Genomic DNA, 27,386 nt, shown 5'->3' with positions numbered 1-27,386 from the left:
ATGACAGAGGTCCAAACCGGAAGTCGTAATATTTTGGTCGTACCTCATTGGCTAGCGGAGTGGACTACTTCCGGAAACAAAACTGTGAATATGCGGTCGTTTCTACCGCAGGTAGCTGAACAGCTTTTCCGAGATATTCAAAAAACATACCAGGAGACGTCTCAAAGTAAGGCCAGAGCGTGACACGGAGTTTAATGTGACAGCTGGACAGTTTTAATGGTAACGTAGCTGTGCGTTAGCACTGCTAGCTAACAGTCGGTTATAGCAGAATGTGACAAACTCACTTTTCTCTCTGAGCAAACTAAACTCATCATTTGTCAGGCGGAAGAGTTAACTTTTCTTTTCCACCGACCAAAACGCAGCTGTCGTGGCTCCACGGTAACACTGGTCCAGCATTTGGTAGAGTTTGACAACAGTGTAGTTTTGTAGAGAGGCTGCAGGTGGCGCTGCTGTGACACGTGTCAACCTCTGAGCTACAACCTCAGGATTTCCCAGGTAGCAGCACGCTGGTGTTGCTGCAGACAGTACAGGCCAGACACCAGGACACATGGAGCGCTTCCACCCCAGTCAGAGCACAGGTGTAGCCTTGGCTCTGCCACGGTAGGCTCCTTCACTCCCAGGGTCCTGGTCATCGGTGGAAAAGCTCAGGTGGTGCTAATAATATTAACAATGGCCATGTTCTGTTCCTGAGGCCCACGGAGCCATGACCCCAAAACAGAAGCAGCTAAATGGAATTTAGCCATCATATGTCTTTGTTATTGTGACACCTGTGCTGCTGTGATAAAGGCCTATTGTGTGTGCTGGCTCACTGTGATGGCTTACTGAGACAATCACATGGAACTGAGCCGTCATTCATTTAAGTCATTTACGACTGGCTTTGAAACAGGCCCATTGGTAGTTTCATGAACGACACGTCGAACATGAAGATGAAGCTATAAGTAGCTAGATTCTTAACACCGTGTAGAAATATGTGATTAAAAGCAAACACTTGTTACAGATGTTACTACTATCTAAACTAGCAGTGGTCAATGTGAACAGAACATAATGAAGTGAATGTGTGTGTGTGTATAAAACCTTAAAATGACTAACTGCAGCCATCAGACAGTGAAAAGTACTGTTCTCTCTGTTCAAACCACAGAATAATGCATCACAAAATGAAACCACCAGGCAATCATGTCTTGGCAGAGTTCTCCAGTAACTAATAAACATTTATTAAGAAGCAAAGCCAAGACAAACAAGTAGAAGTAAAGGTCCTGTCTGTGTATCTAAATATAGTATCTTTAGCTTAACATCAACACAAAAAGTGGAGCAGAGTGGAGCGGTTGCTGCTCCACGGTTCCATACACTTAGCTTCAGACATCAGATACTTTAACCACGACCACCAAGTCATGGCCGAAGTGCTCATCACCCTTTTTGAATAGATTTTTGATTGTGTGTTAAAAAACAACATGAAAACACATTTTAAGAAATGTCTTTCTTTGTCCCTTTTTTGCAGTTCCTGACGACCTGCTCATTGCGTAAGTGTCAGTGTTATTGTCGCCATCACCCATTGACTTCCATCACAGATATTTCTCACTAACTCTGCCACCAGTGACATTATATTTGCTTCTCATAAAATTGTGTGATTTTTAGGCTATGCATAAATCTACTAATCCCCCCGTTTCTGATTTCTGATCTCAGTAAAAAGGCACATGACTTAATCTGAGTGGGTGTGAGGGAGGTTTTTGCCAAAGTGACGGAGCACTGAGACACATGATGCTGCTCTGTGTCTCCACGGAGACATTTCCTGCCATGGTGGTTTACGTTACTGAGAGTGAAGGGGTGCTCACTGTCTGGGTCAACACGGCCACATCCTGTCTGTTTGTCAGGAAGCCGCTGGTTCAGGGGCTCCTCATCACACTCTGTGGTAAAACACAAGCAGACAGGATTCCATTTTCACTATTGATCCCCTGGTTTTCTCATCTGTAATCCACATTAATGATTGCTAATGAAAGATAATGGCAAACTAAACACGAGTGTTTCACTGCTTATTGCACTGAAGATCAGTGTAATAATCTTACATGGTATTTTCCATGATGTTTTCTATATATATTTCAAACCAACTTTAAAGAGGTTTAGTGTAACAGGGAAGAGGTGGCTGTACGAGGCAGAAATGCTGCTTCTTGTACTGACAGTAGCCCCCCAAACAAGCCTGCACACACACACACGATTTTCATCTTGTGGACAGAAGTGCAAAACGCGTTGATGTCTGTGCGTCTTTCACTCGTTTCCTCCCTCATGTCTCTCAGGATGAAGTTTGTCTTCGGGCCTTGTGCGCTGCAGGCTTTGGACCTGGTTGACCAGCGTTCAGTCACCTGTGTGTCATCTCCCAGTGGGCGCAAAGCATTCCAGGTCAGTCTGTCTGCCTGTCTGCCTGTCTGCCTGCCTGCCTGCCTGCCTGCCTGCCTGCCTGCCTGCCTGTCTGTCTGTCTGTCTGTCTGTCTGTCTGCCTGCCTGCCTGCCTGCCTGCCTGCCTGCCTGCCTGCCTGCCTGCCTGCCTGCCTGTCTGTCTGTCTGTCTGCCTGCCTGCCTGCCTGCCTGCCTGCCTGCCTGCCTGCCTGCCTGCCTGCCTGTCTGTCTGCCTGCCTGCCTGCCTGCCTGCCTGTCTGTCTGTCTGCCTGCCTGCCTGCCTGCCTGCCTGCCTGTCTGTCTGTCTGCCTGTCTGTCATCGCTTCAATATCTTCCATAGCAACGTAAGGAGAGCAACAAGACGGTGAGGGTTTTAGAGAGTTAACGACTAAAGATGAGCACAGTGATGCAGGGTTTGATTGATGATGTTGGGAAAATAAATCACCTCAGTCAGTTGTTAGACCTTCATTTTCTGATCAGTCCTTGAGTCTCTGTCATCCTCCAGTAGTAAAATCAGACAAACACACACACTGCTGTGTGTGTGCCAATTGAATACAGTGACTCTAAGGTCACACTAAAAGGTGCTAATTTGCTCAGGTTTGACATATTGGTAATACTCCTGTGAGTTATATTATAATACCTCATTACAAATGTATCACTACAAACTGGAAAAAAGGGAGTGCTTTTGAATAATGGAACAAATACTATTCCCCCTGTGTTAAATGGTCTGTATTTGTACAGCACCTTTCTAGTTGTTTCAACTACTCAAAGCATGACATCCTCATTCACCCATTCACACATCATTCATACAGGAGGAATGTAATTTGGAGGAGACTATTCTGCTTCAGGAGCTAGTTGGGGTTCAGTGTCTTGCCCAAGGACGCATCGACATGTTGACCCATAGGAGCTGGGGATCGAACCCCCGACCTTCTGATTGAGGGACGACCCGCTCTACCGCTGAGCCACAGAACGCCTCGTACCAAAGAAGAATGCTCCTATTCTTTACTATGAGCTCTGACCTGAGTCATCCCGGCCCCAAAGTTAATCTCAGCAGGATATAGTGGACTGCCTCGTTTCTCCCACCACAAGTCACTCTGAGGTCGTGGTCATTGTGACCCAAATTTCCTGTAAACTCCTTCAGGTTTTATGAAAGGAACTGTAAAATACAGTGCAGCTAAATTAGGATGCGGGTTCTGTTGTGTTGGGACACTTTCAATGGTTGGCGTTTTCATTGTTTCACTTCATTCCCCTCAAGGCTGTTTGTGGTCCGTGACAGTGACAGTCACATGGTGTTCTTCTTTCCCTTCGTCATGATGTTGATGTTGGAAGATGTAGTTAATTTTTATCATGTTTGGCAGTTGTGAGTGTTGCTCCTGTGATCTGAGCTGCTCTGTTTTCTGTTGTAACAGTGATGCATTAAGTGAGATCTGAGTTCACGTAGCGTCTGCGTCAAAGCTAGGCCACAAATATTTAGCTTTCCCTGCTCTGACTCTCCGTTATAACCTGACAGGGGGGCAGCTGTTAAAAACCAACCAGAACACGGCTGGCATGGCATTAAGATATCATCACTTCCACGAATGTAAGCAGGTCTCTGACTTTTCAGGAATACAAGTTGGAGGAGGTGAAGATGTGGCTCTGACGATCAAAGGACATGTCATGACAGCCATGACCTCTCAGATTGGAGGGCTGTGAGCTTCCCCTGTTGACAGGCCGTATTTGGGCAGCATGTGGCAGCACTGTGAGTTAGAAGAACACCTTTAACCCTCTTGAAGGCAGTGACGACATTTTGGGGAGCAGTGGCTCATTTAAAAATAAAGCCCCGCTGCAGTTAGTCATCCTTACACATTTCCTGTAAGCTGGGGAGAAGTTGAGGGAGCAGATTTATCTCATCAGATCAAAAGGAAAAATCTTTTCAAAGCAGAAATGAATTTTCTTAAATGTTTTTCAGAGAATCACCACACCCATGTTTTATATACACATATATATATATATATATATATATATATATATATATATATATATATATATATATATATATTATTACATAGATAACACACAGCTTATATGAAGTACAGTCACTTGCATGCTAGCTGGGCACCGTGTCAAAGAGATACTGAAGTAGTTGATGAATTAACAAATTCCACCATTTTTGTCATTTCCTGTAAAGCCTGTGGGAGCCAACTGAGTGTGGTTTTGGTCTCCTCTGTCCTCGTGAGAGCGTGACATTTTACTTGTGGGATTTTTCACCTTATCTCATTTGCAATGTACAGTGACCTTTTTGTAGGCGATGTTGTACTGAAATAGGAAGTAGTGAGTAGTGTATTGTCAACAGTAATGAATTTCCAACTGTACAAACTGAACACTGTACCACCAAACATTTACAGGCACCTACAAAAATGAGCATTCGCTGTTTTACTGTTTTGTACTATCGTAAATTTAACTTCTCTGAGTTTTGGACTGTTTATATGATGTCGAATTAAATGACCTGTCTGGGACTCGCTGGACTGTACAGTTGCATAATACAGTAGGAAAAAAAACTAGCTCATGTGATTTTTTTGATCTCTTTTTCCGGCCTGTCTGTGGCAAACAGAACAAGAATGAATCCTTAAGGTGGTGAAAGGAGCATCTGAGATGAAGCTGTGCCAACGGGAGCACCTGGTTGTGAGGAGAAGCAGCTGAGAAGGGTCTCAAATCTGTTTGATCTTTTCTCCAGTGGCATTCGTTTGCCAAACCATTCTCCTAACAGGAATGTAAAACAAACCCTATGCGGCATGGAAGAAGGCTTTTTAGCGCTTCAAGTAGCTCATCGACACACACACACGCAGACAAGCAGGTCTTGAAGCACTTGGACACAGTATTAGTCTGCCAAAGACTCACAGAGGCGATGCAGATGCACAGTATGGAGCACTGCCACTGGGGCTGTGTCTGTCTCAGTGGACAGAGTTGGGACGACCCTCCTCCAGAGCTACGCTGAGGCTTTAACTCTCGCTGTTCCTTCTGCCGCGACTGAATGGCACGTCTTGATGTATAGTGTTGTTTTGAGGAAACCTGGACTCCTGCCAGGTAGCGCAGACCTACAGTTTGGGGTGTCGGTTGAGGATGTTAGCTGGCAGCTTTGCAGCGTGAGCTGCAGCAGAGCCACATAATCTACGACGACAGCAGACAACAAAAAGGGCCTGAGAGTGAGCTGGTTCTCAATGAACTTGGCTCTTTGAATCTGTAGCGGACCTTGGCTTGGTGTCTCTCTCCTGATCCTGCTGTTCATGGCACTTTATGCATCTTCGCTGAGGTACTTTGAGTCCATGTAATTGTTTCTTTCATGCCTTATTTATTATGAGGTGTCAGGCTGAAGCAAAGAGAGATTTTTGCTCCGTAGGTCACAGGAAAAGGTAATTTATCGAAGCGCTGGAGAATAATGGAGCCTGCTCTAACATCTTGGGAGGCATTAGTTAGTGTGAAGTGTCAAGCTAATCCACCAATTTAATGTCCTCATGTGTCATGTGCATGAGGATGAAACTTAAATCACTGTCTGTAGTTGGAAGTCAGCGGCAGCATCATGGACGGGACGTACGGGCTGTTTAAAAATGCATCATTTCTATCTCGTCTCCTTCAAATAACTAATGAGAAATGAAAGTTGGTAGAGGCAACCTCAGCTTCAACTCAAGCCCTGAATCATGCAAAAAGACGATTGAAGTTGGGACATTCTGGTGATTGTGGACTGTGACGTGACCCTGAAACAGCTTTGAGATATTCCACCCAAATTAGTTTACTTAAAGGGACGGCTGTGAATGAGAAGGTCTCTGCCTTTATCCCAGTACAACAGCATGACTGCCCTCATAATGTGTGAACAGTTGGATTTCACACATGCAGCAGCTGCAGGGCTCGTCTCCAGGTGACATCAACACCAGTCTCATCTCACCGCTGTGTAACTTCAGGACGAATAGTTTTCAAATTCACAAGTAGGAATGATGTGAAAATTAGAAGAAAAATGAAAGACAGTTTCAGAAGAGGAGTTTTTTAGGTGATGTGATAAAAAGGCTGTGGAGAGAGTAGGAGGACATAGAGAGTAAAGAAAGAAAGAGAGAGAGAGCGACGTACTTGGAAACATGTGGGTGTCTCCACTGCTCAGACTGTCGGAGCTCAGCCAGTCATGTCTGAACTAGTCGAGGGACATTTGGGATGTGGCAACGAGCTTGTTTTCCTCCGCTGCTCTTCAGCTGCACCACAAGCAGCTGGCTGCCAATGCAAACAGCATTGTGATCATACTTGACTTGTGAACCTGCCCCCTTATAACGAAACGACTCACACTTGTCTCTGTCTGTGGTCTTTCAGATAAGGTCGATACACACGTGCTTCGCCTCATACAGTATGTAAATGTGCTTTGCATGAATCTGTTGCAGGTTATGGGAGGCTCGGGCCGTTTGTACACCTGCTTTGTGTCCTGTCACTACTGCCCGTGCCCAGCCTTGGCCTACACTGTGCTCCGCAGAGATGAGGGCCTGCTGGTGAGTCTCCCACAAACTGTTCCACACAATGAGGGCTGCATATGGAGCCTCAATACTCTTGGCACCAACCAAAACTGCCAAGTATGAAAGGCCAGCACTGATTGCCTGGTCAGATTTGTATTCTTCTTAACTTCTACTTTGATCAGTTTCTGATTTAAATCGTAGGTGAATGTAAATGAAGACCAGAGAGTTGTAAACGAACATGTTTATTTTCTTTAAAGGAACTCAAAAAGTATCTGAGGAATCATATTGCAAGAGCATAGCTTAGGCTTCACAAGTGGGGAGGGCATAAAAAGTCAGGTTATTCAAAAAGAGGCATGTCAGTGCTATTTCTAGCATTTGACATATTTTGTATTTTTTTATAAATATTTCATATAAAAAGTAGAAATGCTGTCAATGCTGTCTTTTCAACACTATTTAAAATCACATTTAGTTTTCGTTGATTCGGTATGAAGTATTGTGTGTGTATCTTGACACGAAAGAGCACTGTCCTTTACTGTCATATCTAATTTGATATTTGATTGATGTTCAATCAATCAATCTTTATTTATAGAGCGCCAATTCATAACAGCGTTATCTCCAGACTCTTTCCATAAAGAGCAGGTCTAGACCAAACTCTTTAATTAGAGAGAGACCAACGATTCAGGAATTCAACATTAAGGATTCAAGAATCCCCACATGAGCAGCATCAGATATTATATTAGGAAACAGTGGCAGGAAGAACTCCCCTTTAACAGGAAGAAACCTGGAACAGACCCAGGCTCAATGTGGGCGGCTTCTGTAGGGGTCCGTGTTGGGTGGAGGTTGGACAGACAGAGAGAGAGAGGGGGGGGGGGAGACAGACAGAGAGAGAGAGAGAGAGACAGAGAGAGAGGGGGGGGGGAGACAGACAGAGAGAGAGAGACAGAGAGAGAGAGAGAGACAACACAAACAGTAACCAACGTACTAGCAGTGACTATAGCACTGACAATAGGAATGTGACTAACAGATTAGCAGTATGATATTATTGAAAAACATGACGAGTGGCCGACGATCCACAGCAGTGATTCATGAAGCAGAGAACCACATCAGCAGGACCAGGATCCACAGGATCCACAGGAACCTGAGAGATGAGAAAGCACAGAAAGGCTCCGGGGAAGATACCAAGTTAGAGGCAGACATTTGGCTGACATGAGACATAACGATGGAGAGGAAGAGGAGGATAGAGAATAGAGGAGCTCAGTGCACCATAGGAGTCCCCCGGCAGTCTGAGCCTATAGCAGCATAACTAGGGGCTGGTCTAAGGCCTGAGCCAGCCCTTAAATATATGCCTTGTTCAATTGTAGCACCTTTTTATGATAATTAGACTGAGATGAAATGATTCATTAGATTAGAATGTTTTTCTGTATTTTGTTTAGCCCTGAGTAGTGCCTGCAGGTACAGTGGTACAGTAGGGTTAGGGTTAGACATGGTACATGACATGCTCCTGCACTGTGAGCACAAGATATCAACATTTTAACCTCCTCCTCTGTTTTTCTCTGGGTAGTAAGAGGATGTGATAGAAATAGTGCTTTTGGTAGTATCAAGAAACCTTTAAAAAAAAAAAAGAGCCTACACAGAAGGTGACAAACAAAGTGTCTTGTTGGGGTTGAAGGGTGTGTGAACACCATATATGGTACACCGTGTATACCGCAGTATATTTACACACACAGGCATGAAGGCTGTTTCTCAGCCATTGTGTCTTGTCAGTCAGGCGTGAATCCTGGAGAAACCCGTCACCCAGTCAAAAGTGAGACGAAGCGCATGTTGAAATGAGTGCAACAGATGTATTGTGGTCAGGTCATGGTCTTGTCTGGTCACTGAGGGGCGTCTCCGCCCTGACTGACTCTGTGCTCTAAATATCTGCAAGCAAACAGCCTCTGCTCACCCTCCCAATATCAGGAAGACTTGATTCCCTGGAGGACGCTGCTAAAATCAGTGTGAGAAACGGAGAGCTGTAGCAGACCGTAGAGACTCCACGGGCACATCAGCACCACTGATATCATTCCCCATGAAAAGACAGAAAAATAAACCGCCTCAGCAGACTCCAGCAACCTTTCCAGCTAGCTAGATGAAGCTGGAGTTAACCTTGTGTTGTTACATTCAGAAGCTAAAATGTGGTGCAAGATAAAGATTATGATGAATCAGGTTTTAACATTAATCTCCAGTCCCAAAGTCCAAACCATATGGCACTCGGTAGTGAGTTTAGCCATGCAGTCTGCAGTCTGCTCCCCCGCTGGAGCCACTCATTCAGGGGCTCTGCATATTCCAGTGCGACTGGATAAGGCCGAGCCAGGTCCACACTGTTCTGACAAGCTTAGGACGGATAAAGGAGCTCCTCCACCAACAGCAGACAGCCATGTGCTAAAGATCAGCGTCAACAGGAGACCCACGTAAACTTTTGTACCTTTGTCCTTTTCACCGCACTTCTTGGATTGTTGCTTACGCACCACAGACGTGGTGTCGCAGAGGAAAACTCATTTATAAGGCAGAGAATAGGCTGAGGGTGAAAACAAGTCAATGAGTAACATGTTAATGTTGATAATAATGAATGTGTTCAGTGACACACATTTAGCTACTGGAGTCTTCACACAATGATCTACTCTCACAACCTTAACCACATGTGCTTTTCATTCATAGAAATGTTTATGCATTGATGTAAATATCGGGAATTGTTCTGGCATTTACTTTGTGACTATTATCCTGAGACTCAGTGGAAACTTCCCAGCAGGTCAGAGCCAAGCAGGCCTTTTCTAGTCCAATATGTACCCGAGTCTTTGAAATGACTGAAGTGTGTCCAGGGTGTTCCCGTACATCTGTTTGATTAAGCCCGTCGTCGTGTATTCACTCTGTGTCTTCTCTCTTTTCTGTCAGTGCAAACACATCCTGGCAGTCTACCTGTGCCGGGCCATGGGTGTGACCCAGCAGGACAGTGTGTCCGATCAGCAGATGTCCATGCTGCTGAGCGGGACCGCAGCCCCGTGACCCCCAGGTACATTCAGTACTGCGGGCGGACCAGAGCCGGTGCTTTAAACGGACTACCAATGGCTCCCGCGCTGTCATATGTCTCTGTGAAAGACACCAGATGTTGCTTTATGTGTGTTTTCTTTTGGAGGAGCTCTTATTCTGTTTCCAGGGAAACGGCATCTGTTCATTGAGCATGTGCCGCTTTATTTTTAGACACTTTTTATCTGAGGCAGCATCCATTAGGGGAGAAGTGAGCGCCTGCATGCTGAAGTTACTTCATTTTAAAAACACGAGCACTGTGGTCGCTCTGCTCAGGTCAGACTTTATCGCCCTGCCCGCTTAGAGCGGCCGATCGAGAACCGTTAATGTGACAGACCGATAGAGACTCCAAAAGTATGACGTCGATCGGATGAACAGCTCTTGGTGTCTGGGAGGGACAGACATACGTACAGAGGTTCCTTCCTTTACACTTTACTCTGTTTCATTCTTAAATATAAACTGCTCTGTGATTTAAAATTGAAATGTGAGGAATAAAGACCGCTGTGTAACAATATAAACATTGCCTTTATTAACAAAATAATTCACCGTACATACAGATTGCATCATGTTAAATAGCAGTATCAGTTCGCAGTCGTAGTTTTGTTGAATGAAAGAAAGAATGGCCTGTGGAAAGGTTGAACATCAGCTTGACCACAGTAGATGTTTTCCTGATTAGTGACAACACTACAGCACACTGACAGATAGGTACTTCGGAATGAAAGGCAGGAATGTTGAATGAGATCAACTTGTTATTGTCCGTCTTACCTTTAAAATTGCAAAGAAGGCAACAGTTTGACATCAATTAATAGCTTGTAGAAAGCCAGACACCTACAGTACTTATTTTTACACGTCAGTCGACAAAGGAAAGAATACAACTTTACAGTGCAGTTACAGTATAGATGTCTCCATTGGAATGTACTAAAGCTTTGGCACACTCCTGTATTTTAGCCCTTGGAGTCAGTCAGAAGTGGAACACTGGACACAACGGCCAATGAGGGGAGATAGCAAAGCAGTAGAGGCAAGTGCTCAACTTAAGAACACTTGTGAAACACCAACACAACATGGTTCAACACCACCAATGAAGCACACCAAACGGGAATGAGTCTAAAATGTCAGTGCAATGTGTTTTCATCTCTGCAGTGATGGCTCTCAGGTGACCACGTTCACCCTCGTGTTTTTTCACATACATTACAACACTCCAAACTAAACTCTGCTTGGCTCTGATTCAATTCACAAGACCTTTTTTGTGATTCATCAGCTCTCTCTCATAAGCTCAACAGGAAACAGGAAACCTGCAGAAAGCATCATGTGCTTGAAGGTTTGACTTGATGGAAAGCAGTGCTGCAGCTGTGCTGCCTCAGACTGTGATGCTGCATACAGGCAAGTGTCGAATGCAAAAGAAATAAGGGAATGTTTTGCTAGGGTTAGCTGCTTCACTTATACAGTAACTATTTTCAGGTTCAACTGGACTTTGCCTGTCTATGCTACACGGGAAGAGTAAGGTCTTTTGGCTCATCGAGAGTTTGATTAAAACGTGTCGTCAGTGCAACATATTTAGAGGTTTGCCCAGTAAAACTGCATTGTTTTCTCAAATCAGTCCAGTCAGTGACTTGGGCAGCTTAAGGAGGAGAGCCTCAGACTCCCAGCTGAGACCGTCTGAGGGGAGAGGGGCTGTCAGCTGGACTCCTGAGGCAGTGACATTCAGAAACACCCCAGTCATCAAAGCAGTGGTGCTTTATGGCGTCAGAGCCACTAAATACATGTGTACCAGAGGCGTGGATGAAGAGGATTCATGTCAATTGCATTGATTTGAAGTATCATCTTTGACATTGGCTCGTCTGTTTACAGCATGCCATCACATCAGTCACTCCCCCACGTCCTGAGCTTTTGTCTTGTTAACATGGAAATGATCCGGAGCACCACTGCAGATGCGTTTAGCTAAACTACTTCTTATGTTTGGGTCTAAGTGGCTGAATCAGATCATGAATCAGGGAGGCACTGTATGCTTGCTGCGGTAGTCACCTAGTACCGGTGTGTGGACGTACGCCGATTGTCCACTGTCCCTTTGCTTTTCAGAGAAATAAAACCCATTTACTTTATTTTTGCATGCTAGCACCTACGTTCATCCAATAGAAAACTCAAATTTGAACAATACTAAGTGTGTTATCAATACTAACACTACAGTTATAAACTCAGAGTGCAGCAGAGTAGCAGGAGCCACAGTTCACTTGTTACGAGACAAGAGTGAGGAGAGTTGACCAAAAAGACAACGGCTGAGGATTTGGTGTCAAAGCAAGAAGCCAAAGCTTTTTGGTAATACTTTGGATTTAAAGGGAGGATCTAAATATCTAAAATTAAAGATTAAAGTGATCACTCTACGCCCAGAAAAGATATTCATCAATGATGCTCAATATCTGTAATCGGCCATTGGGGGGGGGGGGTATAATAATTTCCTTGCCGTGGCAGACCCCCCGTGGCTGCACAAGATGGGCCATGGGATAGGAAACGTATTCATATTTTCTTGTTTATGTCGTAGTCTCCCCTTTTTCTTCCAGTAGTGTTTTCCAATATGTGTGCGAGTCCCTGCTGTTTCTGATCCCTCTGTAGACTACAGTATCCCTCCGCCTGCACACACATTTACTGCAGAGGACAAACAAACTAGTGCAGCGACACAAACACCTGCACAAACTGGCATTTGGGAGCAGCAGCACCCTTTATAGGGCACTCATTGAAATACTTAGAAATTCAAATTTCAACCCCAGACCATTACAAGACTTTTTTACTTTGTACTTTCACTCTATGGTGAAAATCAAGGTCAGTGAAGTTACCATATGTGGTCTGTCTGATTAGCTTGGAGAAATCTGGTAGTTCTACTGCCTCATGGTGAGGCAAGGGGCGGCATTTTGAACTCCCACTTGAGTTACCAAATCTGGTCCCTTGCCCGATAAAGGGTTAAAAAAGAAAATCTGGACTTCATTCTGCCTGTGATGGTCATGAGTATGAAATCAGTTAAAAGGGTGACGAGGGGAAAACAACCACAGATGTAGACTACTGCCATTGTACCTGTCTAGTACAGATCTAGCCACACAGTCTTCTCAAGGATATGGTCTTATAATAAATAAATAAAAGAACAAACACCGGCACTGAATGTCGACAGTATAAAATAGCAGGAGTGTTTGGAGTCGTAACAGAATGATAAATAGCATTTTCGAATGTAGCAAAGTTTGGATCCCGTTCACAGTCCTACAAATCCAGTTAGCTTCAACATGTTTTTAACTCCTTCACAATACAAAAGTTATGTAAGACTCTCCATTCAACATTTCACTGCTTGACCCCTGATACTCAGCGCAATTCATAAATAAATGTCCACATTCAAGGTGCGCTTGACACCAGTTCGCCTTCACATATCACACCTTTGTTCTGTAAACATTAGAAACCTCAGTGAAAATAAAATTCAAGAGCCAGCTCTCCTGCTCTGCCAGGACTCGCTCTCTATAGCAGAGGGTCGATGGTCATGTGGATCTGGTCTCTGTTGCGTCGGCTGCCGTTGGAGCTGAGGTACAGCTCCTCCCTGCGGCACAGGAAGTGCCGGGCCAGGATCTTGCGGAAGGTGTTCCTGAAGTCCTGGATGCGGTAAGCGTAGATGATGGGGTTGACTGCGGAGTTAGCGTGAGACAGAATGATGGCCACGTACATGACAACCTGCGGCTTCTTCAGCTCCCCATAGAACAGCGTGAGACAGTTGAGGATGTGGACGGGCAGCCAGCAGATGGCGAACAGTCCCACGATGATGGAGAGGGATTTGGCGGCCCGGATCTCCTTCTGCAGCAGCCCGTGGTGATGGCTGTCCCCGTTGCCCACGCACTTGAGCTCGATCTGTCTCAGCTGCTTCCTGGCTACGGTGAAGATCTTCAGGTAGATGAGCAGCATGATGAGCAGCGGCAGCAGCACACAGACAAAGAAGTTAAAGTAGACCATGTACTTCATGTCCACAACACTCTCAAAGTAGCACCTGAGCTTGCAGCTCTGCAGTACGTCTCCTCCGGCCCTCGGGCCGTCCGTGAGGCCAGCGTTTGTAGTGTTGTCCGCTGCAGAGCTGCTGTTCCCGCACCTCGAGTACTTCAAGTTCCAGCCAAAGAAGGGGATGAGGCCGATGACAAAGGACAGGATCCATAAAATCGCAATGATCTCCCTGGCAGTCTTTCCTGTCATCAACTCCTTGTACCTGGAGAGAACACAGCAGGGGTTATTGTCTTAACAATGTCCCCATGTAGACATTTTGGAGAAAGGGCACAGCTAAAGTATCAGCGTAATACACGGTTAGTGCAAGGATTTTAAAGTTTGATAAATGCTCAATTTTTTTCCACTTCAAGGTTAGGAATGTGCCCAAATTACAATATACTCCTTTAAAAATGCTTTCTTTTCAACATATGCTGGTGTCTCATCTATACAGTCACATGTAACATTTGTTTGTCGTCTCCTCGCGTCTCACGCCAGATGATAATCAGGCTTCAAACACACAATCAAAGTGAGCTGCCTTGAACAGCTGGTAAAATAAACAATGTGACATTATATATGTATATGTATACTGATTGCTGTGGGTATAAAATATAAACTATGTTTATATATGTAGATGTGATTGTAAAGGATTCAGAAGTCTTCAGAAGCCTTTTTTTCTGGTTTAGGTTCCTTGGAAGTGCTTGAAGTTTGTGTGTTTCCACTGATGATTGTTACATCTTTATTTCATTTTCTATTTGTCTGAAATTCCCAACGAAGCTCGAAGCTAGCAGACAGGTCTTTTTTTTTTTAGTACTTTCTGTCTTTAACCCTTTATAGACTTTTTTTCTTTTGTGAGTTTTTCAAAAAAAAATGTAATGTTATGGTGAAAATCAAGGTCAGTGAAGTCACCATATATGGTTTCTTGCTGGTCTGTCATGTAGCCTGATTGTCGCTGATTGGCTTGGAGAAATCTGGTAGTTCTACTGCCTCATGGTGAGGCAAGGGGGGGGCATTTTGAACTCCCACTTAAGTTACCAAATATGGTGCTTTGCCCGATAAAGGGTTAAGAAGACTTCGATGTTACTGATCAAGAAGTTTGACAGGTTCTTCTCTGCAAAAATGTTTGATCCTAACTGATACACTGCGTTACTCTTATATCTCTCCGTCTGGTGCACATCGGCCTGAATACGGCTAAGAATCATGCAGGCGACAGGAATGATGAAGTGTGATGGTGAGCTGCTGTGTTTTTTTGAACATTATCACTATGTTAGTTAAGTTTGATAGCATGCAACAGCAACCCATTTTATTGGGTAAAGCTACCAGATTCATTTAGACTTTTGGGCTGTTTGGGCCATCATCCTGATGGTGAGCCAGATTTCCTGATGTCACACTAGCTCTTGAATGCACCACACAGACCCAGAGCAGTCTTTGCTTCCATTTGGATTGACCACACAAAATCCTAATGAATCCTGGCACGGGGGGGGGGGGATGAACATGTTCTGTGGAGACTACACCCCCCAATTCAATTTAAGCAAAAGGAAACAAACTGTTCCATTGCACATTGCTTTCCATGTCATTTCCACTTTCCATGGAAACGACAGGCTTGTTTTCACGTCACTCCTGAACACATTATCAGCTGCGAAAGGAGAGCACGAAATCAGCTGCAACCTCTGCAGCATCTCACATCCTGCCTCACCAGAATTCACATATATTACATAAATTGCACATGCCTCATTTGAGGTGTGAGGCCAGATCACAGATCACATCTGTTTGTGTTCATTCAGGTCCTCACGCTGCAGCAGGACCTCCACAGAGCGCACCAAGACCCAAACAGGACAGCAGCCAGTGACACAGCACTGATACACTATTTTGTCTCGTTTTTCACTCTCGATAAAGGCATTAATGTTGAGTACTAGACTGATTCAGCATGTTTCCCATCTCATCACTAGAACCTGAAGTTATGAAGAACAAGTCCACAGAGGCTGCATGTGGAGGGCAGACTGTCATATGAACAGCACTTGAAGCAAAACGAGCTGTTTCCTTGAAGTGATTCAGACAAGCAACCACGCGGTAATGACACACACACACACACACACACACACACGCTAGTCAGAGCTGGAGGTGCCACAAATAATCCATCTACAGCTGCACAGTGTGCGATCACACCACATCATAAAATGTGACTTTTGCAGTTCCACTTTGTAATAATGATCAGCTATAGATCATCATGAGAACATTAGTTACTGGGGGAATAACCATTAGTAAATGATTAATAAGTCACTTCTCTGTATTCATCTGTTAGGTCATTTATAAGCCATTAGCAAAGTTATTCATAAATCATTAGTAAATTACCAAAACTTTAACAAATCATTGATCTGAGAATTATTTCTTAACTGACTGCCTTCATGTTCCTTGTGAACACAGTTAACGCAACACAGCACCCCCTCAGCATCACTGTCTGTCTGTCCGGTGTTTCACTTCACTGTACTCTCAGACTTTCACGTCCTTTAGCCAGGTGACCATCAGACATAAGCAGAGCAGGCAGGAAGCAGGAGCCCTTGCAGCTGAATGATAAAGATGCTACAGCTTTGTTGCCTGTCAAGCCACTGGTTTCCTGTCTGCCTCCAACATTACTAATCTGCAGACACTAACACAGACTGTCACTGCTACACTTAATCAGCGAGCAAGATCATTTTAGGACAGGGTCAAGCAGTTTGAAGGAGAAACACTCCATTTACAAAAGGACACAATCAGCATCATTTGTATATCATTTGTGTATATTGAAATGTCCTTTTTTGAACCAGTGTGTATGTTGCTACAGATACAATCCTCACCACACCCAAGCGACAGGCTTATGTGGATGCAGACAGTGCAGTGTTGAGACAGAGTCAGCCACTGCAGCAGTATCAGTCAGTGGCATGGAGGTATCAGCAGTATGACCAGGCCAGTGTTGGTTTGGAGACTTATAGATCATATTTGTATTATATCTAAATAAAATTATGAAATAAAGCCAGCGTCATCTCATAAGAGGCTGTGAGTGAAGTAAGGTCGATGAGGAAATGGGTTCAAATGACTTTGGCGGCACGCACACTTCCTGTCTGCTCCATCAAAGTCTTGCTTTAGGATTTGCCAGTAAAATGAAAGTCATGTCACGGCACCTTAACCTGGTCCACATCTGAGCCCAGTGTCAAAGGAATGGTACTAATCCAGACTGTCAGTTATTCATCAGTGGTGTGCGACTCCCTGCAGGGAGGCGAGGGGGTCGTCCTGGGCGCCATGAATAATACAGCACTCTGCCCACAGAGGGAGGAGAGGGAGCTTCAGGGCCCATGATGACCTGCACACCTCCCCCCTGTTCCTCTCATCACCTACTCCCTCTGTCTGTCAGTCGGCAGTACAGCAGGCTGCACATGGGCCATTTCCCAGAGGGTCCATCTCCTGCACATCGCCTCCCTCCCCCTCCCCCTCCCTCTCTGTGTTTGGGGGCAGGGGGACTGAATGGATTAGCTCTGGCATGACGACAGCACGCTGGCATCTATGTTTGTTTTGCTTTCTTCCCCTGCTCCATTCTCCATACATCCCTTCTCTTCTCTGACGCTGTGCTTCCGCTGGGGGCCACAGATCTCAGCCGGGCCACTCACAACTCTCACAACATCCGTTCAAATGTCCGGCACAGTCCCGCAGTCCTGCTTCAAACACAAAGCTAACAGGTGGCCGTTCGGACTGACAACACGGGGGGGATTTCATGCCTCACCCAGTCCGTCAGTGTGTATGCTAACAGATCTGTGCAGCATTTGCATTATGACCTGTGTGTGTGAGTGTGTCTCTAAAAAACAAGCTGTATAACACACTGACGGCAAGTCGACAATAAAAGCCTGTAAACATGGATTTCACTAAAGTGATGCTTCACAGTCTTGGCAGAATCAGCAGGTGGTCAGTTTGGTTTCACTGCCAAATGTACAAACAATGAAAACCTGCTGCCAGGAATCACCCTGGATTTAACCCCTGACTTCCAGCTATCTTCCCGCTCAGCTGCTCTCTGAGTAAAACAATTAGACACAGACAAGTTTTTGGCTCCCTCTCGTCTGTCAGTAAAGTATGGAGCCGACCAAACGGTCTCCTGGCTGTTGCGCCATGTTTAGCGTCTCACTCTCAGCAAAACATCAAATACGGATCGCTCCCAACATGTCAGGCCGTTCATGGTGTGGAGGTGTGGGCAGTCAAATCCACCGAGAATCCCACCGCACCACACCCACTACAGCCCTACAGGCGCTGAGACAAAGTGAGGAGGCTGAAGTTGAAATCTGTGGAATCAGCAGCCTGATGCTTCAGTGACGCATTGCTGCTGGTGTGTGTGTGTGTGTGGGGGCTAAAGGTTATTTGAAAGCTCCAACAGCACGAAGGCAACAAATTAGCCAGAGGGTCTTTTTCTGAGAAATGAAACCAGGGAAGATTGGCGGATCTGTCATCTCATGGGGTTTCAAACATCTGCTTCTAGCCTTTCACTTCCACTCAGACCATCTGTGAAAACGCTTTTATCCGAGAGAATCACAGGCCTGCAGACTGACCACGCTCTCACACACACACACACACACACACACACACACACACACACACACACACACACACACACACACACACACACACACACACACACACACACACACACACACACACACACACACACACACACACACACAGCTGTGTACATGTAATTTGAGCTGAACTTACACCCACTGGACTTTATTATTGTGTGTGCAGTGGGGGCTGGAGCTGGGCTTTCAGGGGAAACTATAAAATGTAAAATGTACAGACTGTTAAAGTCTGTTTTCTGCCTCAGGAGGTAGCATGAGGTGCGTCAAGGTTTGGTTTTCGTCCGTGGGTCAAAAATAGAAACAGAAATGGGGATTTTACAAGCCACTTGGTCGATGGCAGACAGCTTTCATCCTCGACTCGTGTCAAACTGTCCTTTCTTGCCAACGTTTGAGCCTAATGGAAATGACGGCACATCACAGCCCCAACAGCCCCCAGTATCACATCCCATGCTCACAACATTTGCTGCAGTGACTTTCACCTTTAAAAACACACACACACACACACAGAACCTTGACATGGTGAAATGCCACAAACACCAATCCATTAATTCTTGAATTCACAGAAACATTGTGCTGTCTGAGTGTCTCTGTCCCTCAGAGGCTGCACAAAGGAGCTCGCTGGCCTTTGCCATCAGGATCAATTGGAGTGACACACTGTGGCCAGGTATTGATCCTGTGGCTTGTCAGACCTTTGCATGTTTTTACGGGCTGCAGGAGGTGTGAGATGGAGTCAGCTGCGGATCAGCTGAGGAAAAGGAATGACAATAAAACGTACTCGGATACAGATGTCTTGAGCTGAAATACAAATAATAAACTCAGCAGCATACTGGGTGTAAAGTGGTGTTAGATGAATGAAACAAGGTTAGAAAACACTTCAAAGTGTTTGCTAAGTCTGTCCCAACAGCAGATATATCATTTATAATGTTTAGAGAGGTTAGATCTGATTCTCCTTCCAAGTTCAGATATTTTCTACACAAGGCTCCACAGGAAAGTGATTCAGGAGCTCACAGAGCTGATACTGATCCACCAGCCCCGAAAACCACATTATATTCCACAGGAGACACGTGTCAGTATTTAGGGATGAAGAATTACACTGAGCTCCTTCTTTTAAAATGGGGGTAGGATGAAAGGGTCTAGAGAGGCGGTGGGGGCAAAAATGAGGACTCCGATTAGAATAAAGTAAAAGAAGTGTTAGTGTGGGACTACTCTAGTGTCAGGTCTCACTTTCTTCATTATCTTCACATGGACCAAGCAAAGTGAAGCAGCTTTTAGTTTCTATGCCCCCCACCTGTGGAACAAGCTTCCTGAACACCTGAGCTCTGCTGAAAGGTCCTTAAAACATCACTGTGTACTGAGGCACTCCAATAAGAGAGCTAGTGTAACTATTTATCCACAAGCTGTTGTCGTCCTCTCTTGAGCTCTAACTCTTTATTTTCTTGTGCTTTTATTCTCTTTTACATGTGATTTAATGGTTTTATGTCCTGTCTTGTGTCTGAAAGGTGCTACACAAATGCATTTGCCTTGCCTACCTACAGGAGGACTTTCTTGATTAATTCCACATCAGTGGTAAAAATCAGACTCACCTCAGAGGGATTTTGACGGCCAGATATCTATCAATGGCAATAGCAAGAAGACTGAAGATGGAGCTTTGCGTCAGTACCAAGACAAAACAGGCCAGGAAGAGGCATCCGTAGAAGTCCAGGTGTATGCCGATGCTGATGGTTATGGCAAAGGGGATGGCGAGGCAACCGACCAGAATATCAGCCACAGCCAGAGACACCAGAAAATAGTTGGTGGCGTTTTTCAAAGTGGTGTTGATGGCGACAGCCCAGCACACCAGTATGTTGCCGGATATGGAGAGAACAGCAATTACTACTTCAATCACGATGTAGAACGGATTCATGTCAGCTGAAGTGTGTTAAAGGACTAAACCACGGCACTGCCTCTAGTCCCAGAGGAGTAAAGAAGTCTTTCTGCTGTAATCCAGGAATATTCCACAAGTGTGAGCTGCACAGCCAGCCATCTGTGGAAAAGAAAGGAGATGACTTTATATTCACACTAAGCTGACAGGAGCTTCGGTTAGCAGCTGCGTAATAAGACACAAAGTCAGAGAACACTGCTGTCGCTCACCTTCACGAACCTGCACATCGTCTCTGGATGGTTTCACACAAGCAGCGACCGATCTGTGGAGCGGCGGAGCGGGGCAGGCACACTACCTCCCCCCGGCAGCACTTTTGAAGTGGGGGAAGAAAGGCAAGAAAAAAAGAGGAGGAAAAAAAACTCAATTTCACAGACAAGCCACGCCCCAAACACACACACACACACACACACTGAGCGGGAACACGTAGCGTGATATCGATGGAATCACGAGCGTCAAGGGGCCGCGTGCGTAATTACGCGCCAATTAAACAGCCTCCACGTGCTTTTTGTTTAATGTAAATGTTGTTTTGTTTGTACAGCACACACACACACACACACACACACACACACACACACACACACAGCACGCCCGCATCTGGTTTCAATCCGTTTTTACCCACGCACCGGGGACTCGGAGGCAAAAACCACAATAAAACGAGATAAAAAACGCGGTTTTAACAGCGAAAGTGATGTAAAGTAACAGCGAACAGGCGCGTGAAACCGAAATGATTCAGTTATTAGGTGCTTGTCTTAAGATGTCTTGAAGGTTTATTGTATTTAGATATTTCAGTTCTCTCTACTTTGTGTTAAAGTAGACTGCTGTGCGCTCCGTGTTCCCACTTACCAAAAAGTTTCACAGCGCTTTAATGGGCACAGTGGAAAAGCAGTTCAGCACAGGAATCCACACTGAGACTGTGGTGCATTCTCATATCAGCTTCACTGGGAAAAGACTGAGCGTCTTAGTGTTGAAACATAACCTGAGGATTTTTTAAAAAAGTGAATGATTGAATATAAAACTTGACAATCCTTTATTGAGTAATATCCATCCAACAAGCCTCCAAAGCTGACATCCATCAATAGAAAACTGCACACACTTCTGTCCACATTCTTACTTTTCAGGATGCATGTAAATAAATAAATAACACTTTCATCTTCCGGAACAAAAGGGCATCTGCAAATAGGGGCTTGTCTAAATCATACCACAGAGAAAGTGCTGTGCCTCAACTCTTATGTGTAAAAGTTCTCCTTTGGCATGCCAAATATATAGATATATATATCTCTATGTCTTTGCAAAGCAGCTGCAGTACCACGGTTGTTGAGCGAGTCTTGATGGTAAATGTGAGGAAAGAACACAGGCGGGCACAGTACGATGGTTTGATTCAGCCAGTCCTTAATGCTGTAAACAATGCAAATACAGATCTGCTTCCATAAAAAACATTTCTACAAAACTATTCAGCGACTCTCGTACTGGTAAATCATGTCACAGATGGCAGCTAGGGTTTGTCTTATTTCTATCTTAACCGACTCACACGATTAAAGGTGGAAAATATAAAGACTTCAGTTCAACTCAAACCTGTCAGTTCAAAATATTTCCTGCTCTACAATAAGCACTCAGTGTGAAAGTACTGATCAGTTCTTCGAAGCAACATTTCAGCAAACGGGGCCAAAACTGAGCAGGAGTTGGGTTCACACTGGTTCACTCATGACTGCATGTTGCTGCACACTTTAACCTTACATGGACAGTCTCCTATATGTAGTGTTTTGGAAGAAAATTTGGCACATGTTCAAAATGTTAATGTGTTTTGCTGTAAATTTGGGCCTTGAGAGAGCAGCAGCTCCACGACCGTTTGAAATTTCTCTGGAGCAGGGAATTCCTCGGTCAGGTCTCTGAGGTCACACAGAGAGCAGGAGAAGGGCTGAGGGGGCAGCGCTCGGTCTGTCTGGAAGGTGAACGCGGTGCTGACAGACGGGGACAGAAAAGTGCTGCGGTGCCTCCGGTCCATCGGTCTCCGGCTCCTCTTTCCCCCGTCAGGTCTCAAAGTACTTATAGATCTGGGAGACGTACTGCATGACGCTCTGCCAGTCCGGCCTGTCGGTCCTCATCAGCTCCTCCATGTCCTGTGTGACACAGAAGCAGAGACGTTAGGTGTAGGAGGTCCAGTTTCTATAATAATTTGCAGCTCCGCTAATGGCACCTCCATCAGGCCAGTTAGACAACAGTGCAGAGCAAGGACAGCTCCCTGTGCGGCCAGAGATGATCAGCTGTATTATTACGCCTAACGAATGTGAATATGAACGGGAACGTTAAAGATTCTCTGAACACAGTCAAACCTGTCAGTACAAATTGGTTTATCCACAAATTTCACAGCAAATGATTGGCTAATTGAGTGTAGAGGTGAAGCTGCTTCCTGGCCAAGTGGACATCAGAGAGGCACAGCAGGCCTCACCTCTGTGAGCCGTCAGAATATCAGATGAAACACAGAGCAGACAGGAGCACTGAGGAGATACAGGGGATTTACACTTTGTTTAAATGGCTGTTCTGTGCTCACTAACCAGTGAAACTGGTGTTTGAGTGTACATGTGGCTGTAAATGACGTTTGGCTCCATTATTGGGTTACTGTGTGTCAGTCTCAATGAGAAATCACATAATAACAACCATCATTGTATTGTCTTCTGTCACACTAATGCACTTCTTTAGACATCTGACTGCCTCGACCTAAAATCTAAAACCCCAAACGATGTGCTGATTGCTCTCAGTGCTGTCAAAAGGGTTTCAGAAAATGTGCTGAAGCTCCTGAGGAAAACTGTGATCTTCAGCATTATGAGAGACTCCGACCGGCTGTGTGAGGCTGCAGCCGGCCGCTCGGGGACAAATCCTGGCCGACAGCGATGAGTCAGACGCTGAGCGGGCTCTCACATGATTCTGTTAGCTCAGACACACACAGAAGCTTTAGAGCCGTCACCTCCACCAAGTGTCGGCCCCCTGATGGGAGGACGATGAGCTTTTGTCTGCACTGTGTTTATGCAGCAGGGAGAGAAGGAGTTGGACACAGTGTGCAGAAGTCTGTCAGTAGAGGCCAGTGAGCCCCGAGGCCGTTACAGTCACTCTGTTCATAGCCATGTTTTTTTTTTTAAGTCACTGACATGGGAACAGTTTCACCTAATCCTATCTTGTAGCCACAAGCACGTAATGGAGAATTAATAAGACAAAGAAATGTGAACTTTGGTCTTAATAATTCACATCCTTGCTGATGCTCCAGCTGGCTCCTCCAGGACGAACTGTGTATTTTCTAAGTCAGCTCAGAGCAGTTATTTTTCTTGGACTTCACGTCCAGCTACGTTCGTTTTATCATGTTCCTCAAAACATGATATGAAGATGAACAAGGTGCCAATAACTGCAGGGCGGAGGAGTAAAACCTCCTCCCCACTGGCTGCACATTATTCCTCTAAAACCCTGGAGGGTGTGTGTGTGTGAGGACTTTACCTGGTCAGCATTAAACTGTCCAGTGTCCACACTCTCATTGTGTGTTTAAATGAGAAAGAAAAGAGACAAAGTTTCATCCTAAATGATCAACTGATTCACTCGAATATTCAAAAGCAGACTTTAAAGGGATATTTTCTCAGCCAGCTTCTGACTGTGAGTGACGGCACAAACTATTTTCTACCCTAAGTTTGAATTTTTTTTTTTTTTCACACGTTTTGTCTTTTTCTCGGTCTCGTTTGGAACAAAAGTGAAATGCAGCAATGAGGATTTAGTCAAAACGTTGCTCATGGTGTCACTGTCAATCAAAGCTGATCAACTCACACAGTCCTGATGAGGAAGATGAATTTACAATATGAAAGGATGGTTTTTCTGAACGCTAACACTGATTGGTTATTTATATTTATATTTATATTTATATTTATATATACACATATTATATTTAAGGGAAAATCCATCCTAAACGTGTAGTTTGACATTTTGGGAAATACTGTAGGTTTATTTGAGAGTTAGGTGAGAATGTCACATCATGTGTTTTTGTCTCCATGAGGTTGCCAGGCAACTAGCACCAAATAATCTGCCATTTTAGCCCCCAGTAAAACCACAACTTGTCATTTTTATTAGCTATGCCAGCAGCATGGCTTTAAGGACGGAAATGGCAGGTTCTCGATCTGCCGGCCAGCCCATAATGTCCGTAAGCAGATATCTGCATATGAAGGCAGACACAGTAAGCAAGGCCAAAGATTTCTGGTATCAGCAGCATTCAGGTTTCTGTTTGTAGCCTGAGCAGTAATGACAATCACATCTGAACATCTGAACTAACTTAATGCTACCGTCTGACGCCAGTATTATATTCATTATTATCTTATTAAAACATGTATCTGTATACATATGCAGATTATTGTTTGACCCCGGACATTTGTTATCCACATTTTCTCTGGCTACACTGGAATCCCTGAAACACTGGTCCTTTTCCCCAGAGGCTAACCATCAGAGTTTAACCGATGGGTCACATCAGTCCACCACTTTGGTCCAGACTGAAATATCCCAACAACTATTGGATGGATTGGGATGAAATTTGGCACAGACATTCATGTCACCCTCAGGATGAAATGTAATAACATTGATTATGCTTTAACTTCACGTAGTCCAATACTTGGATATCCTCTGTTGTACTTTGTCATAGTCCAGTGTGTTAGCATGCTTTCTTTGCTAATTGTCATTAAACACAGTGAACTTGAAACTTTGTACCAGTACAGCCTCATATAGCAGATGGTGTGACTGTACACTCTTAATCTCATTACACTTAAGCGTCTGAATGGATTAAACAAGCAAAACACATGTTAATAAGAAACCTTTAGAGGTGCTGGTCGGCCTATATTTTTTACCTCTGGTCAGAGTCAAGACAGCTTCATATAGCCCTGCTTGCAGTCCTTATGCTAAGATAAGCTAACAGTCTCCCACTCTAGCTTCATATTTATCAGACAGATATGAGAGCAGCACACATTTCTCATCTAACTCTCTGTAAGAATGCAAATAAGCATATATGCCAAAATGTTGAACTATTCCTTTAAGAGATGAACAGTTCAGTTGCTAACATAAGCACACTGCACTGCGTCTCTGGAGGGATTTCTAACCAAGTAAATATTTCAGTGGAGCAGTTCACAAACCAGCTCAGCTAATCAAAGTCAAATTATATTTGAGTTATGCATCAGGTTAGTTTTCTCTTGATGCAAAGTGTCACAGACCTCCAGCCCCCGTTGCTGGAACCCAAGCTCAAGGCAATGTGCCAACAGAGGACTCAGTAACTGATGTGACAGCGTGAAGCTCAAGACTGTTAGGAGGAAAAAATGGTCCCATAAAACTGTTGTAGGCCATCGTCACTGCTCTGAAGCTGATTATCATGAAAGTTGGGCAAATCAAAGTGTTCTGTTTCCACTTTGTCTAATCAAAGGGTCCCTCTGTGTTATCTGTGTGTGTGTGTGTGTGTGTGTGTGTGTGTGGTCTGTTGCAGCTCTACTCACCAGGGAGGGTTTGATGCCAATGCTCTCGGCAGCCTGGAAAGCCAGGGTCAGATTCCGAACCTGAGGAAAAACAAACCATTGGTTGCCGAGACACTGTGAAACTCCCTGCACCCCAACATCCTGCAGCCCCACACATGGAGGCCCAAAGAGACCCTCACAAACACGCCTGGAGGCAGTTTAAAACACATGGAAGCCTTAGCTTGTTTGTGTGAGCATTTCAGTGTATTTTCTCATCCGTAATGTTTATTTGGTAAGTGTAAAACCATACTGGACAAGAACAGAGCCGACTGTGGGCCTAATTAACAGCCCCATGAACTGACTCCCTGTAGATTTCTCCTAACCCTACTTGTATAGTCACTTCTCCTCAGAAAGGAAGTGATAAATGAAAAACAGTGAACACTGTTGGTAGAAACCTGAACCTGGACCTTGAGTCGCTTATCGTGTCTCTCAAGCACTTGAACCATCATGTGAACTTCCTCTACATGATGAATCGACATATTATGAATGCATAATAATTAGGTCTGCTACTTTAAAGAACACATTTCATCTCTTTCACCTAAAATATAAGGCCGGTGCTCTAGTGCTTTTTTTCTTAAAGACATCTATAAATAAATGGGTGAGAGACGGCAGTAATGGGATTACTGGAAGGACAGATTATACTGGGAAGAGGTTAGGTGCTTGAGCCTCAGGGAAAGTCACTCAGCAAGAGTTATTTAAACCAAGACGCGTCTATTGAATTATTCAGAGAGATGGGCCGCTCAATGTCTCTGTCATCAGCTCAATGTTAGACTTTCACAGCAGCACGGCCACACACACACGCCTACACCGCTAATTTGTCACGTAGGATGCGTCGGGCCTGGTCGGAGGTGTTTGTCTGTTGTTTTACTGTTGTAGCAGGCTGAAAGACCCCCGGTCCCCAGAGAGGAACCCCATTGTTGCTATACACACACACACACACACACATATACATATATATATATACACACATTTAACCTGCACAACCACAGAGCCGTCAGCACCCAGCTATACAGTCGCTGCTGGCCTGTGCACAGACTCACTTACAGTATGACAAACACCACATTCATAATTCATGTCTGGGCTGTCGTTTAATGCTGCGTGGACAATATGGCACACCTATAAAATGTATATAACTTCATAAAGGAGGTCTGTAATGTGCAGCTTAATGGTGGAAAAAATGACTCCTGGAAAAATGGCTTCAAAGCATTGCAGAGATTTTATTTTCCTCTTGGCAAACATCCATCCTTCAGACCTGCACTGTATAAGCAGACCATTTTTACAGTTTACAGGTCCACATTTTCCACAAACAACTTATTGTGGCTTTATGTGTGGTGTTTTCTGGAGACACAATTCTGCAAGTTGGGTAGAGGACAACATGGGGCTGAACATGCAGTTTGTTTGCTCTTAACATTCACTGCAGGTTCAAATGAGT

The 27,386-nt window shown here is 44.7% G+C and overlaps 3 protein-coding genes across 4 annotated transcripts in view; 1 reads left to right on the top strand and 2 right to left on the bottom strand.

Moving 5' to 3' along the window:
* The first annotated feature begins 83 nt into the window (after positions 1-83).
* zswim7 (zinc finger, SWIM-type containing 7) lies at positions 84-10,879 on the top strand. 2 transcript variants are annotated; one of them, XM_070843728.1, is made up of 6 exons: positions 84-166; positions 1,496-1,517; positions 2,289-2,391; positions 6,789-6,893; positions 9,786-9,903; positions 10,866-10,879. In XM_070843728.1, exons 1-5 carry the CDS (start codon positions 91-93, stop codon positions 9,894-9,896), a joined length of 417 nt encoding a protein of 138 aa, XP_070699829.1. In that variant the 5' UTR covers positions 84-90; the 3' UTR covers positions 9,897-9,903; positions 10,866-10,879. The 2 variants fall into 2 exon arrangements, with proteins under 2 accessions (XP_070699829.1, XP_070699828.1); XM_070843727.1 differs by lacking the exon at positions 10,866-10,879 and having other exon boundaries at positions 9,786-10,508.
* Positions 10,880-12,760: 1,881 nt separating this feature from the next.
* On the bottom strand, positions 12,761-20,711 carry adora2b (adenosine A2b receptor). Its single transcript, XM_070843381.1, has 3 exons — positions 20,642-20,711; positions 20,095-20,534; positions 12,761-14,142 (listed from the first exon to the last, which is right to left on the bottom strand). The coding sequence occupies exons 2-3, from the start codon at positions 20,412-20,414 to the stop codon at positions 13,410-13,412; spliced, it is 1,053 nt and encodes a 350-aa protein (XP_070699482.1). The 5' UTR covers positions 20,415-20,534; positions 20,642-20,711; the 3' UTR covers positions 12,761-13,409.
* A 1,707-nt stretch (positions 20,712-22,418) lies between these two features.
* specc1 (sperm antigen with calponin homology and coiled-coil domains 1) overlaps positions 22,419-27,386 on the bottom strand; it is a 68,625-nt gene continuing 63,657 nt past the window's right edge. Inside the window, exons 14-15 of the mRNA XM_070843382.1 lie at positions 25,937-25,996; positions 22,419-22,549 (exon numbers count right to left, since the gene is read on the bottom strand). Coding sequence (XP_070699483.1) covers positions 22,460-22,549; positions 25,937-25,996 — 150 coding nt within the window. The 3' untranslated portion in view covers positions 22,419-22,459. The remainder of the gene's footprint in view (positions 22,550-25,936; positions 25,997-27,386) is intronic.

Source organism: Pempheris klunzingeri, chromosome 14 (genome assembly GCF_042242105.1).
Source record: "Pempheris klunzingeri isolate RE-2024b chromosome 14, fPemKlu1.hap1, whole genome shotgun sequence".
In the NCBI taxonomy this organism is placed as follows: Eukaryota; Metazoa; Chordata; class Actinopteri; order Acropomatiformes; family Pempheridae; genus Pempheris; species Pempheris klunzingeri.
Note: the sequence above shows the minus strand (reverse complement) of the source record. Positions and strands in the feature narration are given on the sequence as shown.